This window comes from Kryptolebias marmoratus, linkage group LG10 (genome assembly GCF_001649575.2).
Source record: "Kryptolebias marmoratus isolate JLee-2015 linkage group LG10, ASM164957v2, whole genome shotgun sequence".
In the NCBI taxonomy this organism is placed as follows: domain Eukaryota; kingdom Metazoa; phylum Chordata; class Actinopteri; order Cyprinodontiformes; family Rivulidae; genus Kryptolebias; species Kryptolebias marmoratus.
The window spans coordinates 14,752,079-14,773,456 of NC_051439.1; the positions used below are offsets into that span (position 1 = coordinate 14,752,079).

The window sequence follows — 21,378 nt, forward strand, 5'->3', positions numbered from 1 at the left end:
CTACGGTAGCAAAATCTGACGAGGAAGCACAGATCGTCAGAACACCGGCCGTAGGCGCGAACGCACACTGACCGACGTCATGACGTCATTGATTTAGTTAAAAAAAAAACGTTTAACTTTCGGTTCTTCCCTCAACTACTCCTGAAAAACATTTTTGTTGTCTGCCACCCACTTAACTCCCGAAATGTTCCGCCACATTGCTAATGCTACTCCTCAAATTGTTTCTTTTTCTTCTTCTTGATTTTTATTGGTGGTTGGTAAACAACTGAAAGGAATCAATACCGCCACCAACTGGTAAAGAGTGTCTGCTAAACTTTTCTCCTTGCATTTAGCAGCAACTCGAGCACATTGCTGCCCCCTATATGTCAAGAGGACAAATAACACCTTTTCTGTTCAAATTGCCAACCCGCCACAGTGGCGTGTGTGTTGATCCAATTCACCCGCCACTTCAAATATTTACCCACATTTGGCCGGTGGCGGGTGCTAATTTCCACCCCTGATCAAGACATCTACAAATCCTTTACCTGAGGTAAACTGAAAACATGAAAATTGCACTCAATTGGAAACTTAAGAACTTAATATTCCAAAAATTACACACATGCAGAATTAAGACTATTTTTGCAATAGACAAAATTGTTATTTGCATTTAATATGCTTGTTTACTTTATTTTTTCTGAGTTTTATAAACCAAACAGTATTGTTTTAAGTTTTTAATGGACCTGAGTAAAAGCTGCCGCAGTGTCTCTGTTTACCAGCTAAAGAAGATCATAATATTTGCTTGTGTTCAGTACCTGGTAAGATGTGGATATCTCCTTGCCGTTGGCAGTGAATGTCACCAAACCGGTAGCGAGGTCTATCAGACAGCCAATCTCCAGATCAACGTTGCTGCCACCGGAGGCGTGACCAGCACCGATCACATCACCACCCCACACCATGTAGCAGTTACTTCTCTTCACACTGTCAGTTATCGTCAAATAAATGGACAACTTCAGCATTCAGAACATCAAAGTCTGTTTTCTGTACAAATACTGGCGCCTCACCTCTCATGGACTCGTCCACGCTCGTCACCCAGGGTTACAGTCACTGTTCGATTTTTGCCGAGGTTGTAATTGTTGCTGTAGTAATGGTAGTCGGGAGTAACCCATCCAACCCACACACAGGTGGGATCCTGACCAGCGAAGATTCTCACTGAGTGGTGGTACTGGAACAAAACAAAGATGAGTTAGCGGGAAATGCAGGTGTTGCAACTATATGGTACCATTGAAAACGGAAGTTTGAAAATACCGATGTGATGCTGCTGTAATCCACTCGTCTAGTTTCCTCAATGTGTCTCACAGATCTCAGTGGATATCTGCGAGAGATGACATTAAATAAGTACATGTTATACAGCCAATATGTTGTGCTACCTAAAAGTCACTTGACATGATAGTTTGTTTCTTTTATTAAGCCCTATTATCATATTTTTGAGAACGTCAGTACCTGTGTTTAACCTTTAGCAATTCCTCTTCATGCACACCATTCATATCAACCGCAGGACTGGACTTGAAGAAAGAGTGAAACTCTACAGGCATGCTGAGACGACAAAACACCATGTCAGCGTTACTGTTCTGGGTGCCAAATGTCTTGTGAGTGACTTTAAGACAAGGGGGGCTGTCGATGGTGCCATCAATCCTGGTTACCTGCAAACACAAATAAACTATTTTAATCTATAGAGTCATTAATTTTGCCTTTTTAAGCTGTAAATGTTGCATAAATGGACTTTGATCTTACTGCAATGTGGTTGTGGTTTTTTGGCACGTTGACAAAAGTAGGCAGGCGCTTGCTGAACCACATCGTGACCTCGCGGTTCATGTTGACAGCAAAGGGTTCAAATCCCTCCTGCAGGCCACATGTTGTGTAGTACTTGAAGCTGCTAGCATCTTTTCCCAAATTCATGCGACCCACCTGAGCCAGACCAAGACTACAGACTGGAATAAACCCTGACCAACAGCCAAAGGAAAGAAGGAAGGGAGAGAAGAGAGGAGAGAAGCAGTGGGATGGTACAATAAAAGCTTTAAGAACACACAGAGCAGGAGAGGAAGGAAAATCAATTCTGCATTTGCGGAGAGGCAATTCTCGACTGTCACATTAAATAAGGCTGATTTTGTTACAGCTAGCTACTTATTTTTAACTTATATCCTGAGCATGGTCCTTCTAAATTAAAGACCCCTGCTCTGCATGTGAAGGCTTTATTAAAATTGAGCCGAGAAATGCTTACGCCTAACAATTCTTCCTCACACCACCTTATCAGTCTGACATTTCTGAACCTCAAGCTAGAATAGGTCACTCAAATCAAGGCCACATTTAGTCGTGTTCTTTAATTCTTACCATCTTCAGCTTCAAAGTCAGTGAAGCAGAGTTCAGAGCCCTTGGTGGTAATTAGGATCTCTCCATTAAGAGTGAAGATTATAGACTTGTCCTCCATGTTGATCATGCAGCTGACTACATCCCCAGCGTGCCAGCAGCGCCCAAACAACCGGCTACCCATGTTTAGACAGTGGCCCTGCGTGCAATACATGCATACCGAGTGGGAATAAGGTGCAAATAAAGACTACATTAATAAGAGTGATTTTTGGTTTGCGTGACAGCTTACCCTGTATCCATCAAAGACAAAAGCCAGCTCATCTGTACCAAGCTCCACATCAGGCTTACAACCAGGTCTGGCCCAGCCGACTCTCATGTCTCCTCCAGTAACAGCTTCAAATTCAAAGTACCACTTTCCAGTTTTCACGGCGTACGTTCTTTCGACTCTGAAGAAGCGGATCTTATCGATGCTGAGCCGCTCAACCGTTTGCCCTGCAAAGTCAAAAGGGACAGATGCAGTTCAAGTTTCAGCAACAGTACTCCCCACTCAGAGGAAACAACAACAACAAAAACTTTAATGGAGGTACTGATTACAAAAAGCCCAGTGGGTATAATTAAAAACAACTCTTTTCCACCCCCTTTTACTTTTTCATAAATGGATAGAGGATGGGTGGCAAAATCACATATCTGGACTGGAAAATTAAATCAGGGCATAATGCAATCATTTTTTATTATTATGCACTAACTTCAGTGCATCTTTGATAGCTATAATTGCATAAGTGAAACTTACCGCCTTCCTGGTCTGAGGGCTCAATGTTGTATCCATATCCTATCATGGTGCGGATAGCCTCGCGCAGGCTGTCCCTGTTTGACTTCTTGGTCCGCTCATCCAGCAGCGCATATGGAACCAGACGAGGGTTACGCTTACTCTTCAGATCCTGTGCAGAGAAAAGTCTGTCAGAGAAAGTTCTCTGCTCTCGGTTGATCTGAACTCTGCTCCGAACATCTGTTTGTCTCATCAGTAGCCTGCTGAATCAACAAAATCAGCTCAGTCATAAAAACTAAATTTGTCACTACAGTGATGTCAGTTAGACTAATTAAGAAGTTAATTGGTCATATAATGCTACTGGGCAATTGCTGCTCATCCCTTCGTCTGTTTTTCTGTGTCACTTCCATGTGGATTACTCTCACTGGGGACATGACACAGTAATGTTTGTGTCATATCAATAATCCTGAGGCAGATCTGTGTTTGAAGTCTCATGATGTTTTTATTGGTATTACTAAAGGTTACAATTTCTGATCTTAAAAGAATTAAAGGTAGCATCAATAAAAAGTAAAAATATTTTTCTCATACTATATACTGTAAAACTATCTGTCGAATATCGAATATTTCCATTTAGACTTATCAAGAGATTTGCTTGCATTTAGTAAACAGCATATTTTTCTGCTTCATTTATGCTGTTTAGGCTTTATCCACCCTCTTCAGGGAGGACAGATAATGACTGTACAAAATTTTGAATGAGGCATCTCCAAATAAAGGTTAAAAAACAAAAACAAACTGACGTCTATTTTGAAGTTGAAAATGTTTGAATGGCGCATATTTTGTTGTGAAAAGAAATGAAAAATGTCATGCATCATAAACATGAAACCTTTTTATATTACTGTACATTTAGGAACACATATTTCATTAAACTGCCAAATTTAAAAAAAATTCATGCCTAAAAGCATGACGACAGTGCAAAAATATCCACACTAATAACATTTGCGCACATCTGCAGATGTGTGAGTTTGTGTGTGTGCGTACATGATTTGTGTGTGTGGTTTGAGTGCTTTTCTTTTTCTGGATATTGTGACATGTGTGTTTTGTACAGCGTGTTCTGCAGCTGGCTGCCCTTTACTACAGCATATCTTAGTTCGTTCTGAATTATATCTCGCAGCAAGGAAATGTCAGACTGTCGAGCAGGTGCTCTGATAAGGTACATAAATTCTGTGGTTGCTACATTAATGAGCAATATAACTGGAGATGGCTGGAAACAGAAAATACATGATCGGTAGTAATTAAAACTGACTGCCTGTTTTGGCACCTGCATTAGGTCCAAATATTTGAGCAAACCTGCTGAATGCCATAGGTCCATCCCTGTTTAATGCGGTCCTTGGCCCACACATTGTGGGCGTTTTCTGCTAGTTTGTCGACCAGCAGCTCCTGGCCTGGAGTCAGTTTTATGTCAGACAAATCCAGAGGGGATGGTTTATAACCATTGGACATCATATAACTACAAGAAAAAAAAAAATTCAAAACATATTTCACCCACAGTTATGAATGAACAGTAACAGACAGAGTAAATCCATCAGGGATGGTTTACATTTACAGCCTGGTAGAAAACTCTATAACAATACAGATCTTATGAGAATAATAAATATATGCTATATTTCTTTCTCATATTGCTGGAAATATTTTAATAATTTAGCATTGTTCATGCTTTGATTTACAGTGTCATATTATTTTACTATTAAGAGGACAGGCATAGTGCTTTATATGTTTTATATTGCATGTTAAGATATCAGAATGCAGTTATAATTTATCGTTTTTAGCTGCATGTTTATAACACATCCTACGAATAAAGCAATATAAACCAGAGACTATAATGTTTTTATTTGATTCAAGAATTGTACCAACATACTTCTTGGGTAATTTTATTTTTTTGAGGGAGTCCTCTGCGTTTGGATTCACTTGGACGATACGACAGCCAAGCGCCAGCAGAGTCCTGAAACACACACACACACACACACCAAATGCGTTTAGAAGGGCCAGAAGTGTTCAAACAGAGCAGAAAAAAGATGAATAGCATCCCGTTGGGAGCCTTTTTGAATGTGAGGGAACGTCTTGTGTTATTTGACAGAACACAATTCTATCTGATTTCTACAACATTTTCATGGAAGAGTGCCAATATATGCACAAAGGGGAGTTCTGATGACATTATACAGAAGTTGTAGAGTCATCAGGATGGAAGAGGTTACCAAAAGCATGTAGACTCTTTACTATTAAAGGTTGTTTGGATTGTGTACAAACTGAAGAAATTTACCATCATTATTGTATCTCTTCTTGATATTATTAAAAAATTAAGTATGATATTTTTGTCTTATTTCATAATTGTGTTCTCTGTGATTTTTAGGCATTATTTATAGTGTAAAGCTTCAAAGATTGTTGTAGGTGGTAAATAAAACACAAATCCTCTCACAAGCAACAGCTTACATAAAAAACATAATTAGTTTTTTTTCTGCTTATAAGTGCTAACCCTCTCTCCTCTTCAAAAACAAATTTGGACAGAAGATCAACCCATGATGCTCAACCTACTTCAGAGTTTCTGTTGACATCTGCAGATTGTAGTTCTTTTCAGTTTCTGGCAGCTTTGAGAAATCCACCAGGCATGGATGCTGTCGCTTGTTATCATCCCTTATCTGCAAGGGGGAAAAATCTGTTAAAACATATAAACCTTCTCACATTTTTAAATAATAATGCTCTTGATTAGCATGAGTTATTTAACATATGGGCATTTTTAGTAATAAAAGAATATGCATATGAAAACCACAACCTTGTAAGTCATTTTGAACTAACAAGGGGGCGGGCATGTGGTTTAAGTTTAGGTGCAACTGCTAGCAGTGATAAGGCAGTTTTCTCTAGTGAACATGTTACAGAAGAGGAACAGGGGAGCATGTTTTCTTAGAGAGGGAAAGAAACAAAGGTGCATGGCTTGAATACTAAGCACTTTTATGCATCCTTCAATGCTGCTATTGTTGCCAAATATTCTCCGAGGCAATGTTGCTCATAGGAGACAGCATGACAGTGGTGGATGTTTACCAAGAAAACATGCAGGGCTGGGTACAGATATGCAGCTGTGTGTCTGTCTGTCAAAAATGATACTAGCCAGCTCAGCATACCCAACAGCTTTCATTCAAAGAGAAGAAAATAAATGACAAATAAAAACACGACTACTCCTGATTTTCAGGGATGCCAAACTTGCAAAAGTCAGTTTTGTCCATGAGTAAAACAAAATACGACTTTTACTCTAACATACTCTACCATGACTTTGCTACCTACAACAAACAGGAATGAAGCATCTAAATGAGTGATATGATCACAACGAACATAATAAAGTGTTGTTTTTTTTTCCACTTACCCTCTTTTAGCAGTGAACCGCAAATTATAAAAGAGAAAGCAAGATGACATACAGGCTTCTGTGATGGTTAAATGCTACTACTATTTAAATCTAATGCATTTCAAGCAGATTTTTGAGTTGATTAAAAATTGATTAAAAATTTCTCGACAAACATGAAAAAATGCATGGAGTGAGCTTTTATCCCCATTCATAAAAACGATGATCTTGAGAGAAAATTAAATCGTTTGCCTATTTCTCACCTTGCCGTAGGTCCAGCCCAGCTCAATCTTATTCATGCCCCATAGTTCGTGTATGTTTTCAGCCAGCTTGTCCCGAATCTTCTCCAAATGAGGCGGCATGACAATCTGAAGCAGAAAGCCTACTTATTGAGTGGTCTTTTTAGGTTAATAGAAATGTCACACTCGACTGTTAGCTTACCTGGCTGGTTTCCACGGGGATGGGAATGAAGGAGGCCTGAGAAGCGAACTGGGGATTTCCCAGCAGATCTCTGACTCCCTCAACATCTCTCTTATACTCTTTCACTGGCTCTACTTTCATTTTCTCTTTGGGTAATAGAGCCTCATAACATGGAGCATAACTTGAGGGAGGCAGGAATTTAAAGTCGCCATGTCGGCCACCCAAAAGGAAGCGCACCCTGAAGAGAAAAATGTTGGTCATCTCTTTGATTTACTCAATTAGAACATAACAACAACAAAATACAGTAAGCTAATTATTGGAGGGAAAAGAAGGTAAATATCAGCTATTAGTGAAAAAAAACAACCATGCAGACAAACAAAAGTACATTAATTCCTTTTAATCTTCTTCAATCTGTTCTGATCCCACAAGAGCAAGTTGAATGAAAAGAAAACTGTCTAGCTCTCAATGTGAAGCGGTTCTCCAAGGACAGCCCAAAATAATTTCTCGAGTAGCAGAGGTGACACAACCAAGCTCATTCTGACTACAATCCTCAATTATTGAACAGTGAAGTTGTGTGACTGTCATTTGTGACATATTTAAATCTGTGGAGAGTCACAAGTTCAGCGGGTCATTTTCAAATACAAGCTTGTACTTGTCTAACCCATTTAACAGTATTTACAAGGTTACACTTTCTGAAAAAGCATACACTATTATCAAAAAACATAACTAGAAAACTGAGGGGGACAATCCTGTGAATTATTTATTAAGTAGCTTCATTTTTTTTTTTACAAAATGTACATAAAAACTTTAAGTGTTACCATAAACGATATACTGAATAAAAATGGAAAAACTCATGTAGAAGCTTGTGGAAAAGTGGTTTTTACCATCACAACTATAAAACTTATTAGTTTGATACTTGTGATAGTAAAAAAAAAAACAGTATCAGTTTTCTTATTTTACCAGTAAAAAAAAAAACAAAACAAAACAAAAAAAAACATGATTAAAAAATTGCCCTAATCAACTTTCAACCCAAAAGAAAAATGGTGCTTCTTATTCCTAAATTTAAGTTTTGTCAGATGTTGAATAAGTAATTACATTTTTGATTTTGTATGTTACCAGAAAATAAAAATGATTCTCATCTTCTGGTGTCGAGAGTCTTTGATTCAGAGCTGCTGATGCAAAATACTGACATGGCCCTCGAAGTCAGAGTCAATCATGGAAAAGCTGCTAGAGCTTGAAATTCTATTTTAAAGTCTAGTCAATCCCATTTCTGGTCACCATAACAGGTGAGAGGGGAAAAAAGTTTAACTTTTTTTTTTATTTAAGTACATGCCTATACATTTACACACTGAACCGACATGGATTACTGGATTTTATACATTTGATTTTAGAAATATTTGGAAACTAAAACATTTGCTTGTTAATTGTTTAAACATGTTTGTGTCTGACTGAGATGAAATACAAACTTTGATTTAAGATTGATTTGTTTCTTATTCATATTAAAGGAAAGAAAAATACAACTCTTCACTATCAATATTCAATTTTGTAAGGAATAAAAAAAATGCTTAAAATTGTTTTTTGGCAGGTTTGGACTATTCTTTTGTTAGATACACCCAAATTTAGTAGATAGCTTTTTTGGGGGTAACTGCAGCTGCAAACTATCAAAAAAGATCCTAAAATTGTAAAACAGGTCATCTTTCTAAAGTCTGCAATAATATTGTGTTTAATGATATACCAGTATATAGTGAGCCTTTACACACAAGGTTTGGGTCAGAGAAGATAAGCTGACCCAAAATGACAAACAGGACAGCCAGTGTTCAAGTGTCAAAAAAATAAATAAAGCAGACTACATTCTCACATGCATATAGATGTTGTATAAAGAGAAACTGCTAAATGCAGAAAGGCTGATCAGATGGTGCTTTATAAGATGAATAGGCAACAAACCAAAAGAAGGAATCCATACCGTAAAACCTCCAGGCCAAGCAGTAAGCCAGAAGGTAAAAGTTCGTTAACACAAAGCAGAATGTACTAAACACTCACTTGACCCCTGCAGAGAAGCTGACGATGGGGAAAAAGAGTCCGTCCGTGTTGAAATTTTCAAACATGCCTTGAACGGGCTGTCCGTTGATCCTGAAGGAGATGCTGGGAGCTCCCAGGTCCAGACAACAGCTCACCACATCCTCTGAAGTCAGGATATGCTGGTTCACAGATGCAACTGCCCGCGGGATACGACCTGATTAGGACAAACACGCAGTTATGTGAACATGGCCTAGTGAGCGATGCTGGCAAAGATTACAACTCTCCAACACACACCCAATGCAACACATTTGCACACAGTCTGGGCAAGAAAATTGTTCCTGCAGGGTACTGATTGTCTGGATATAACCTGGCTGCAGCCCAGACATACCACTCATCTTTAACCTGTTATTTCACATTCAAATAAACTCCACCCTCCCACTCACCTGACCAGAGGTGGAGTCCATCAAAACCGTACGAGTAGAGGTCATCGCCGACTCCATTGCCTCCCCAGCCCTCCCCACCTCCAGGATAAGGTGCGTAACCTTTAGTGTTGGCCCAACCCACTCTCAGGTGGGAGGGCTCACTGGTCACAAAGTGGTCCACCTGGTCAATCATCAGCTCGTAGTACCACTTCTTATACTGAGCAGAGCCTTCACTCACTCCCAGGAAGATGTTTGGTCTCATACTGGCAAAAAAGGTAAAACATTAAATTAATAAATGTATCCCAGGTGAAATCTACAGCTGGATGATTTTATTTTTCAATAACAACAAATGGAAAAGTTCAGCTTAAGGATAAGATAACTTGTATCTGGTGCATTCAGTGCTGACCATTCCTAGGAAGTAAATTTATTCGTGAGAAGCTAAAGAATTGCAACAGTCTCTACTTCCCAATGAAAGTACTCCTCTGACAATCAGAAGAAATAAGTATGACGAGAAATGGCTTAGAGGCATCATGTTCAAAGGCAGCTCCACAGACAGACAGTTTCGTCACCTCTGAACATCATTAACCAGCTGGGTTTGTAACAGCAGATCTCTTTTTGGCAGCAAGTGGTCACAGATGAGGTTCTGATTGGTTCGCACAGCAACGCCGTTACACACACACAGCGAACAGAGCACATCCAGAATCTGAAAAAGAATAAATAAGTAAATTAAAGAGAACAGAGCAGAACCATCAGGAAGGATAATAAGCAATAACAATGAGTGCAAGACCTCAATGGCTCTCCAGCAGCTAACCACATATTTACTTCATTTTCCCGTTTAAACACTAAATTTGACTCCATCCCCTCCCAGAAATGACTAATTATCTGTGTCCCAAATCGCTGTCCAAGTTGGTGCTCTGGGGACAGCCTCTTTTCATGCAATCACTGCATAATTACCCTGATGCTTCTTAGAGGTAAAAACATGTCCAATAATGTCCCTTTGATGTTCACTTAACAAAGGCGCAGAATTAAATGGGCTGGGAAGCTCAGCCAAGGGTGACAGGCCACTTTATCATTGACCTTTTCATCCTTCTTCCAAAGCAAAACAATACATTTACGCTGATTTATGACCCAGGCCACCTAACGGTCTGCTTTTAATTTTATTATCCCAGTAAACAGACTTATTCATGACAAAGAAGCATTACAGGAAACTTCTGTCGGTTACGGTGGTAAAGGGCAACTACAATCAATTAACAGATGAAAAGAAGATGAAATTAAGAGTTCTTGAAGGAACTAGTTTGGAAATAAATGTGATGATCTGATCAATCCTTTCAGTGAGCTTTTAATAGGTCAGAACTGGGGTTCAGGACAGACAAAACAACAAAATGGTTTAAGGACATTTTCTTCCTTGACTAAAAATGTTCAAATATTGTTCATGACATTGAAACAGTTTTCAAGTGTTTACAATAAATATATAGCCAGATCCAGCAGATGATTGGCTTAGCACCAAGAATGTTTCTAATTTTAAGTTAGTTAGTCTACTCTTCTGGTGTAAAAGTGACTACTTGTTATTTACCAGGAGGGCCATGTTCTTTTTGGTATGCAGTCCTTGGAGACTGAATGACTATGAATGATGCCTCACTGTATCTCATACTGCTTTCATGGCTAAATGATTAGCTAAGTTAATGGTATACAGCAGATTTTTCCTTACGTTTAGCAAAAAAAAGACAAAAATAAGAATATATTTGAGTTTGTTTGGTTGTTTGGTCTGTAGATTACAAAGTGTATTTGAATTTTTTGTACCTTGGAAATATTTTCAAAGGTCTGAGTTTGAAGATCGCAAACCATTTAAAAAACATTTATGGCCACAGAATATAAAAATCAATAATAAAAGTAATATCTTAAAAAATGCAAACCATTTAAAGAAGACATTTCATTTTTATTCTCTATTTCTTTCTTATTTGTTGTTTCAAACTGTGTTGTCAGCTGCATTTAATGTAACAACACCAAAATATACATATAATAAGTATCTACCCTATATCAACAAGGATCTCAGCAAGATTCAACACAAAACTAAAGCCAAAAGATGCAACAGTTGCCCATATTCACAGCTGATCGCACTATTACTGCTTGAAGCTTACTTTGTGGTTGCGTCCATGCTTGTAGAGTAGCGATATGATGGATTTAATGTGTCCTTTCTGGATAATATTGAGGGCCTCGGGGCTCTCAATTAGAATGCAGTGCAGAACTTCCAGGATGCCTGTGCGTCCGTAAAATTCATAAGTTAATTAACATTCACAAAAGAGAAAGACACAGCAGAGGACATTTGTTAAAGACGCACACAGTCCACGTGGATCAACAGGAAACACAGAACTCTGCCGGTACAGTCTTAAAGATAGATATAAAAGATAATGGTTTGCATGCTCAGTTTGCCATCAAAGGAATTTGTGTTGTGATAGCTCACAGTTCTTATCTTAAAATGCTTAATGACCATACCTGAAGAAGATTCCAGTCTTTCCAGCTTGCTCACCAGCCAGTCCAGGTTATTGGAGAACTGAGTGCAGTTGTTCCTGTTCCCTCGGATTAATGCCGCTGCAAGTCACACAAAAAAGGTAACATGAGTCAAATTCTACACTAAGAAATTAACAGGTTTGATGGACCCATGTCAGTGCTTGCTTGTCCAGCATGATGTCTTATTTAAGAACAGAACAATGTCACCAGAAGGTAGACACCCTAAATTCATGCCAAAACCAGTTAAGTGAGAGGTCCCGCTTTGACACTCTTATACATATTAATCTGTGAAAGTGCCTAAGACAGAAGAAGGGAATAGAGCAAGGAGAAAATGTAACAGTGACAAACACACCCAGATAATGTAAGTCCTGAGACAGGGTCATGCGACGCAGACAGACAGAGAAGGAAGGAAAAAGGCATCTCAAATCCACTTAGCGCTGTGCTATAGCAGGTGTGTGAAGGAGGGAAGAGAGGAAGAGAGACGTGGCTGGAACACTAATCTGAGCCAGGAGGTGAAGTCAGAATAAACAAGAGTGTGAAGGACATTCTTGAAGGGTAGAGGGGCTTCAATTTGGTAAAATGAAAGCTAAACCTTGCATATGGCCTTTTTATAAAGCTAGCTGGACAGATACACAGATACACAGATAGACAGATAGACAGATAGACAGATAGATAGATAGATAGATAGATAGATAGATAGATAGATAGATAGATAGATAGATAGATAGATTAAATATTCATGTATTTGTATAATATTTAACTACATTTATGTTTAAAAGTGTGTTTCCGTGTATGTTTAAGTAACAGCTGGTTCACGGTGGGTATAAATGAGCAGGATGTGCAGATGAAGAGAGAGAGCAAAATAATTTGCTTCCCCTGCCAGGTCAGTTTAATGAGAAACATCGTGTCTGACAGAGTTTACAGTCAGTCTAAGAGGTTAAAGTGTTTCTAGGACGGGAAGACCGATGAGTTAGGGAAACATAAAGGAAATGGTAAGTACAAACGAAACATAGATGCAATATTAGAAACTAAGATTAAACAACTAAATTGTGCCAAAGGTGCTAATCTAAAATTTGTGTGTATGTACCTGGGGGATATCTGCTGATGCCAGGCTAATGCCCTGGACGATGTGAAACTGTCTAATCTTGAGGAACCCACCAGTCCAATAAATGTCTGATTAACTTTAAGGTCAACACAGACGGAAATCAAAACACTTGCAGCTATCCTATCTTGAAATTAATTGAACCTTTGAGATTGATTTCAGTACAGAGTTAGTTTAAATGTGTTTGTACATGCGTGTGTGCATGTTGTTAAAGCAGCTTATTACCCAGCAGCTCATACAGCAAATTGAGAATGTCTTTCCAGGCTGCTCCAGCTTCTGACCCAGCGCACTCCCCAAAATGAGCCGCACTGTTGTATACATTCAGCCGGTCGATGCAGTTGGAGACGAGGGTCAGCATGCCCTAGGAAACACACAACAGCACAATACAAAACCATAACTTTACCACACAGAGACAGAAAATGGGATTCATTGTTAACATAATTTTGTGCACATTTCCTAAATCCTAACAATAAAAACTTAAAGCTTATACCATATTTTTTTCATCATCAATTAGCCTCTATTGAGGTTTTCTAAAAGGAGCACATGACACATTTATTTCCTCCAGCTTTTAATCGCAAATATTGCTTTAGTCTTTTTAGGTATCTGTTATTTATGTCATTTGGTATTTTTTACTTACTTTTGATTTGATAAAATCTTTACTAGGATGCATGTATTACTGTTAAAAGTGAGGGTGTACTCTAAAGTGACTTTAATTGCAGAAATCAATTTTTCAATGAAGCTTTAAGCTAAGCTACTGAAACATGAAAATACTCCAAGAATTACTATGAAAATTTAGAAGGTTGCCACAAAAATGTATACAGAAGAAAAAGAGTAAACTATATGCATAAATCTTGATAAAAAATAAAGATGGCAGCAATTATTTTGAAGTGTTCACAGACTTCAGGGAAGACAGACAAAGCTGAGAAATGACTGAAAGAAAGTTCAAAAACTCAAGTGTAAAGATAGGATGAAGAAACAAAAAAAAAAGGCACTCCACACAAGCTACCAGAAAGAAAGATATTTAGAATAAATAAAGAGTTTGTGAAGGTTGTTTTTTTAAATTGCCTCATAATTCTGCACATTTAAATATTGTGACATCTCATATTAATGGCAAATTCTCACAAAAAAAAGCTTCATTTGTGCCTCCAGGTTTTAATTAACATGACCATCCTAAATGCAGCTCTCTCGTGTCTCATTATGTGGCTGTGTCAGTGATTTATGTTTCTGGGAAATATCTAGAGTGATCTGATATGCTAAATGGAGGGTGTTAAGAAGACAAAATGGAAATTTCAGGTGATTTATAATGCCAGGAAAAATCATGAGTCAGCTGTGCAAAGCGACAAACTGACCTTCTGAATGCAATATTTCAGATGACAAAGATTTTTTCTTTGACTTGTTATAATAAAACAACAAAAAAAAAGATTAACAGCTATGGTAAAATTACCATGTCAATATTGCATTTACCTAGTTTATACTTTTCCAAGATCGCATGAATATTTAGTGACATATTCAAAGTTTTTGTAAAACGAACAAATCCAGAATAGTTTGAATAGTTGACATCACAGGGCCTCCCTCAGTAAGGCAGCAGACATATCATAATTGATGAAAGCAATTTAAGCCCCCAGAAGCTTAGCAGGAAGCTTCAGTGCACTCATGCCTGCCTCGGGGAAAACTTATAACACTAAAACTGCTGACTATTTCATATGCGGTGCCTCCGAACACAGGATGGCAATGAAACATGCCTCAGAGGATCAATTGCTTTGCCCCTCTCACATTTTTGCAGGTTTGCGTCAATCACACATGCAGTCATCTACTAAAACTGCTCTAATCACCACTATTTACTTTGGGCTTATAACGCTTTCTTTCACTGTAGGTTAGATGGTTATTTCATAAATTAATATTTCATAGGCCACTAGTTCGCTAAACCTTCCATGATGCTCACTTCCTGTTTGAAGAGGTTCTGCCTGTTCTTGAGTGAGCGCAGCTTTATCTGCTTTTCCTCGTGCTCCAGCTCCGCGTCGGGGAGTTGAAAATAGGTAATGAGGTCGTTGAGGGTCTGTAGCACCTCCTCGACAGGTAGAGCGACCATTGCCCTGTTCTTAGCGCTCAAACAGTCAAGGTCCCTGGGATGTAGAGACAAAACAAAGCATCATCAGACTACACTTCTCATTCATGTTTACAACAGCTGTGAAATCCCCCCCTTCAATAAAAATGTAATGAATCACTGATAAGACGCTATTATCGGAAGTCTGTGCAGACTTAAGGAAAGGCAGCGATGACTAACACAGTGTTATGTGCACAAGTTCATTCATCCTGAAATGCTGATTTCTGCCAGCCTTCTAAAAATAGCTCATGTCGTATGCGTGGGAGGGGTGGGGGTGCTGATGCGCGTGTCACAGTCGCAGGGGAGGCTGACACCTCGTCACATGTTGCCATGACAAGTATCCCTGAGCGTGACCCAGGAGACAATGAGCCCTTTGATAATACTTACACGTGCTGTGACTCTGCTGCACCGGATACTATTTGGAAATAAATAACAGGTTCGGTGAGCGAGCTGTCTGTGGCTTTGGCACCCCACTTAGTCTAAATTCACAGGTCCAGAGTGTGATTCCCCACTGGCTGCATTCACAATCTTAAACTGTATGAGAGACTGGGGGTGTGGGGGCTTTTAGAAATAAATTTATGAGGTTTCTGCTATGATTTGGGGATGCAGTGACATCAGGGACTTGTTACTGCTGCTCCACCATCATCAGCAGGTGCTTAAACATTTTGTACAGCACATATTGCAGATTATTCTGATTAAGTGTCTCAAGACAAACATGGATGGTAATTTGATTTAATTAAGTCATTAGGCTTAACTGGGTCGTTTGTGCAATCACACTGCTGTGTTGCAGAAGTGAGTAATTCCATGGCACCGTGTATTCAACATGTTCCTTACCTAATAAATCGCTTAAAGAGTAGCGTGGTGTTGCGGATGATTCGTGCGGCACGAGACTCTTCGTGTTGACAGCGCTGGAGGGTGAGTCCGTCGTCCATGTGACCCTCTGAATGAAGGCACGCCTTGAGGATGGGACAATTGAACAAAGAAAATGTAGGGGAAAAAAGGGAAAAAACAAAGAATTCCATGGAGACTTCTGCACTTCTGTTCTAAAGACTCTTCCTCAACGATTATTTGTGTTTGCTTTGCATCTGAATATATGTGCTTGGGCGTGTCAGCGCTCACTCTTCTCTTGAGGGGACCCAGTCGAGCAGACTTGACATCAGGTGCCTGGTAGGAGAGCCACAAACCTGTGGCCACATGCATGATGAAGCAGAGGGAGTCCCCGTATTTAATCTCTGCCACCCCCATACCCTCAATGTCCCGTTTGGGGCTCTGCTCCAGTTTCTCCTGCACAGAGTAGAAGAGAACGAGGAAAAGCTGTCATGTGAAACAGGTGAGAAGGCTTGCAGATCGCAAACCATCACACACACATGCATGTTTATTCTTAATCAAACCACCAACCAAATGTCAACTACATCTGCTGGGCTCCACCTATCACAGTGGGACAATTTGTCTTGCTTGTGTGATTCCATTTTAGATTAAATAAAATCCAACTGCAACTGATTACTGTATTATAATAATAAAAAATTATCCACATTTTAGGAGCCACTCCTTTGCTCACAATCAATGGTGATATCTAGAAATGCCATTACTCTGAGTACAACTAAATGGTTGCTTCAGTTGCAGCTGGCAAGTTCAAGTAAATTAACCTCTACAGCGTAGTTTTTACTGGCCCAATAACTCCCATAATTTTTATTGTGCTTGATAAAATGGTGCTTTTCCAGTCTGGTGACTGTGAACGTTTCTTTTGTAAAGGTTTGGAGGTGAACCTTCGGATTTAATGAGGAAGATCATTAAACACAGTCCACACCGATGAACAGTTGGGACTTGAAGCAGTTGTTCAAATCTACTGAAGTGGGGTTCTGTGGAAAAGTTATTAACAAATAATATTTTACCTGTTATAAAGATCTTTTTGAATGACCACAGTTTGGAGAAATAGAATTGCACTCCAACTGAACTGACATGCCACAGCTAATCCGGACATTAGCAAAACCAAAGTGGATTACAACTGAAAAAAAAAAAAGTTTTGTGGTTCATGCAAAGAAAATTTTAAAAAGCCTTCCTCCACTCCACTTCAAAGGATCTGAACTATCCCTTTAAGTGAATAATTATTTATGCGAGTTACTGTTGTCTGTTTTTCTTGCCTTGGACGCTCTAAAGCAGAAGGCTGTGGAAACAGTGTCGGACCTCTCCCGGTCCTGCAGCACCAGACCCCTGTCCTCGGTCAACGCCAGGTAGTGACCAGTGGTCAGGTGACGCAATCGAAAGGGCTGACCCCAGCGAATGTGACTCCCACTCCAGCTGTCAGGTTAAAAAAATAAAATGTACAAAATCAAAAATTCAACAAAGAAAATTTTATAATCTTAATCTGTCAACAAATTTGCTAGTTTAATCATCAAGTACGGATGTGGTTGGATCAAAAACACAAATAGCTGCTGAAATAATTATGCACTTTCAATGAAAAACATAAAACAGAATGACAGACAGGAAGGAAGATGCGAAATAACAGCCCACCTGATTCGAAGTGGCTCCAGCCTCCACAGGGACCTTGCCTTGGCACCTGCTTTACCCGTCTCATAATTGACTATCCTGAGGAAGCCAAAGAAACACGAGTGTTTGGTCTGTCTGCGGACGTGTTTACTGTCTAGTTGCCACTTACACTGCCAAGGTTCTTCAACCTAACTCAGAACAAGACCAGCTCTTGCTCAGCTTTCATTTATCAGATTTCTTTCATGAGATGTTTGACTCAAACACACACTCACACGTGGGCTGTATTCAGCCCTCTGACAACAGCATTTCATCCTTCAAACGGTGACATGTGTGCCCCAGTAACCCACAGCTACACTGTCTATCAGAGATATGGGTGACTGGGTCTTAAGATAAAAGAAAACACTCTTCACCCGGTGGTGTCAGCTTCTGTTTGATCTATCCCAAAAAAATGTCTGAAAAGAAAGCTGGTCCTGCTCAATTTCAAGGACAACACTAGGAGAAAAGCCAAAGCTTAAAATGAATTATCTAATCCCACCCTCATGTTTGCCATGCTCTATTCTAAAAATAGACACTGTGCGTCTGTGTGTCCAAGAGGAAGAAGCATATCTCCTGGCACCTTGTTGAGTGGGTATAGTGCATGCTTGAATTTAAGACCCAGTTAAAGCCCTGTTTGTCTTTTTTCATTGACCTTACCTATTTCTGTTTTGACTCTGTAGCTGTACTGGAGCTAAAAATAAACACAGTTTTTGCTCCCCAAAGAGCCAAATGTTACACTAGTCAGAGAGAGTTTCATACAGGCAACAGTTAGCTAAGCTCAGCATGCTTCTGTATTTTCTGTGCTGTTACGCACCTTTGCTGCTCTTCACTCTGATCTGATCCTGGGATGCTCACCACCTCATCATGACCATGAAAAAGGCGCATCACATGACCACCCAACAGGTAACCTATTGGAGGAGGAAAAAAAAAACCCGCAAGAATTGAAGACAATAGTTTTTTTTGTCCTTTCTTGTTTCTGCTCCAAAATGAACACTGAATAATAAATAACTTTTTGCCAAACACAGACTGCCTGACACGTCATTCAATATGGCAACAAGCAGGTGCTTTATTAAAACCAGATGTTAAATACATGTAAGATAAGAGTTTTGAAGTCTATAAGCTCTAAGTTAACAAATGACAAGATGTACTAAAACATGTTCATCTGGCAGCTTATTTGTTCTAAGACTTAACTGATAAATAAAAGTCTCTACCTTCTTCTATGTTGCTACCAGAGCAGATGGGATGGACATTCCACAGAGTCTGCATAAATGAAGCATCCACCTGGATGTTGCCATTGGAGATGGATAAGTGCTGCAAGGAAGATGGCAATTATCACTTATTTTTTGTGCACAACCATACAAGAGACAAGGTTTTAAGTTACTATGGCAGTGCTTTAGAGACATAAAATCAAGCTTAAATGTAATATATAGCTTTATGCATTTCAGAGTGATGCAAGATTGTACCTTTGATACAATTCGTTCATCATGCTAAAAGGTGAAGACAGATCAATCTGGAGTTTAAAACTCCCAATAACGACTCACCTAATAAAAACTCTAGTGTTTGTTGACTGTTGAGGGAATCATAAAACCGACTGGGAGATGCCTCAAGTATGTTGGGATTTCTGCCACATCAGGGGCTTTAATGCCATAAATGTGGTTGTGCACTGGCGTGTTTAGCACAGCATTCGTGCATCCAAAGAACACATTTTGTGGCAGCTGTGTCACGATCATCCCTGCTCCCCAGAGTCCCTCTGCAGCCCTTAGGTGCTGCATGTCCCCATAAACCACCATATGAGTGACAGCTGAGACAGACTACCAGATTGATGTTGATGACTGTAAGGCGACAGAGGTCATCTGTCCATGCTCTGCTACAGTGGAGGGGGGTGGGGGATAAATGTTGCCTGGCTGCTGTCACTGACTTCATGAATCACAGGGAGCATGTCTCAGAGAGAACATAACATGGAGTTGTGATGCTAAGCTTTCAATAAGGCTTAACTAACATTTATAAAAGGTTTTTGCTGAAAGGATCAGTTTAAAAGTGCAATAATGACATAATCTTTATTAATCAGAAAAGAACAAAAGAGGCTGATTTAAATGAGGCTGAAAGCAGTCTGGAAAATTACAATCCTCCAAACCAGATTACGTCAAGTGCAGATCAAATTTAGCATAATATAATTGTAAGCAGTCTTGCTTTTAATTCTTAAACTCTTGCTGGGGAAAGGTTACAGTTGTGACAGTGCATATGGTAAATGGATTGAGAGTTATCAGAAATTGTCTCATTTGCGTAGCCAGAGTCAATATTTTCCCAAAAGACTGTGACAGTATGCAGATGGCAAACTGTAAACTCACAAGATATCTTTCGGAGGACACACTGACGAGGATGAGGTCATCACCGATGCGTACTTTCTCTCCCTCTGATCTCTGTTTGGAGGCAGGGTGAATTGTCCACCAGCAGGCCTCACCTATAATAACAGGCAAAGACTTAGACATATGTATATTTTAATCTGAGTGAGGGGGACATATTATGTTTTAAGATACATCAGCTTAAGTAAGCTTCTACTTAAGTAACAAAAAAGATTTGAGGACTTGTTAAAGTGAATGCAACAATCTTTTAAAGTGATACTGAAGTGGCTGCTTATCTACAGATCTGAATGCTGTTGACTAAATAATACTAGCAAGAAAAAATTGTGGTTCCAAGTATCAGGATGCCACAATAAAACTATCAAATGTGGAGCCCAGATGTAATCATTGCTCACAATAAAGGTACATTGTGTGCCTACAGTGCTCCAGAGGGAATTTTAACTGAGATGTTGAAAAGAAACATAGTGAAATTCTGTCATGAGCAAATAAAGTACAGAGAGAAAGATAAAAAAGGGAAACAATGAAACAACAGAGTGATTGTTAGAGTGAAACTAACCAGAGAGAGTGGAAAAAAGGAGTGGAAATACAAAATGAAAAAGACATGGATAAAAGAAAACCGTTCCAAAGCCTCCCTTTTACCTGTTGAATCCTCCTGCAGGCCGACATCAAACGATAGCTTATCTGTCTGTGACCTTGATGTCTTCAAACAGGCCAAGTACTGTGGTCAGCACACACACATCGAGCCACAAAAGATAAAAGCTGTCATATAAATTATCCTGCTTGCCATTACATCAAAAACTGATAATAAAGTTTTAATCTTGCTACTGTGTAAATCCATTTAGATGTTTTTTATGATAGTTGTGTGTAATATCTCACCATAGAGCTGAAGGAATGCCGCAGCAGGATGGCGTGTCCATACAGCAGGGTTTTGTGTCCGCCGCTCTGGGCTGCCTGTGCAGATAATACACACACATACACACACAAATCCAAACACTTGTCAGCATAATGTCAACACAAAGCAGCCCCAAAGGTGCTCCTCCAGCTGATCCAAGCTTCACCCGACCTTTGACACTGAATGTTGACCTCAGCAGAGCCCTGCTCACCGACAACAATGACCTCAAGCTGGGGGTGGGCACATATCTCAGGGGGAAGGTTTACCCCACCCTGTTGCGCCAATGAAGACATGCAATCGGACGTGCCACAAGAAGATGGTGTTACCAGCTCCCGTATCCATAAGCAAACTGGATACAGGGTCATCTTTCCCGACTACGAGGATGTGGGAAGGATGCACAGCTACTGTCAATCTGCAAGGCAATGTCAACATTAGCAACGAATGCTAATGCTCCATAGTTTTTGTTTTTGGGAGGTGAGACAGATATTATATCTACTGGGAGAGATGCAACGGGGATAGAGAGGAGCTTTT

At 39.5% G+C, this 21,378-nt stretch overlaps 1 protein-coding gene across 7 annotated transcripts in view; it reads right to left on the minus strand.

Moving 5' to 3' along the window:
• The window catches only part of LOC108234815 (ryanodine receptor 3), a 95,081-nt gene that overhangs the window by 46,399 nt on the left and 27,304 nt on the right, over nucleotides 1-21,378 (minus strand). For 4 of the 7 annotated variants that reach the window (XM_037977912.1, XM_037977911.1, XM_017414330.3 and 1 more), the window contains exons 4-33: nucleotides 20,832-20,906; nucleotides 20,595-20,673; nucleotides 19,944-20,056; nucleotides 18,807-18,906; nucleotides 18,410-18,503; nucleotides 17,584-17,658; nucleotides 17,214-17,370; nucleotides 16,192-16,356; nucleotides 15,907-16,028; nucleotides 14,911-15,091; nucleotides 13,194-13,329; nucleotides 11,852-11,947; nucleotides 11,497-11,615; nucleotides 9,928-10,061; nucleotides 9,380-9,621; nucleotides 8,958-9,150; nucleotides 6,939-7,155; nucleotides 6,761-6,865; nucleotides 6,522-6,524; nucleotides 5,699-5,802; nucleotides 5,025-5,108; nucleotides 4,457-4,616; nucleotides 3,134-3,281; nucleotides 2,633-2,835; nucleotides 2,368-2,542; nucleotides 1,771-1,979; nucleotides 1,480-1,679; nucleotides 1,285-1,351; nucleotides 1,041-1,201; nucleotides 792-957 (exon numbers count right to left, since the gene is read on the minus strand). In XM_037977912.1, coding sequence (XP_037833840.1) covers nucleotides 792-957; nucleotides 1,041-1,201; nucleotides 1,285-1,351; nucleotides 1,480-1,679; nucleotides 1,771-1,979; nucleotides 2,368-2,542; nucleotides 2,633-2,835; nucleotides 3,134-3,281; nucleotides 4,457-4,616; nucleotides 5,025-5,108; nucleotides 5,699-5,802; nucleotides 6,522-6,524; nucleotides 6,761-6,865; nucleotides 6,939-7,155; nucleotides 8,958-9,150; nucleotides 9,380-9,621; nucleotides 9,928-10,061; nucleotides 11,497-11,615; nucleotides 11,852-11,947; nucleotides 13,194-13,329; nucleotides 14,911-15,091; nucleotides 15,907-16,028; nucleotides 16,192-16,356; nucleotides 17,214-17,370; nucleotides 17,584-17,658; nucleotides 18,410-18,503; nucleotides 18,807-18,906; nucleotides 19,944-20,056; nucleotides 20,595-20,673; nucleotides 20,832-20,906 — 4,083 coding nt within the window. The remainder of the gene's footprint in view (nucleotides 1-791; nucleotides 958-1,040; nucleotides 1,202-1,284; nucleotides 1,352-1,479; nucleotides 1,680-1,770; nucleotides 1,980-2,367; nucleotides 2,543-2,632; nucleotides 2,836-3,133; nucleotides 3,282-4,456; nucleotides 4,617-5,024; nucleotides 5,109-5,698; nucleotides 5,803-6,521; nucleotides 6,525-6,760; nucleotides 6,866-6,938; nucleotides 7,156-8,957; nucleotides 9,151-9,379; nucleotides 9,622-9,927; nucleotides 10,062-11,496; nucleotides 11,616-11,851; nucleotides 11,948-13,193; nucleotides 13,330-14,910; nucleotides 15,092-15,906; nucleotides 16,029-16,191; nucleotides 16,357-17,213; nucleotides 17,371-17,583; nucleotides 17,659-18,409; nucleotides 18,504-18,806; nucleotides 18,907-19,943; nucleotides 20,057-20,594; nucleotides 20,674-20,831; nucleotides 20,907-21,378) is intronic. The other 3 variants (XM_037977913.1, XM_017414364.3, XM_017414337.3) reach the window with 1 other exon arrangement.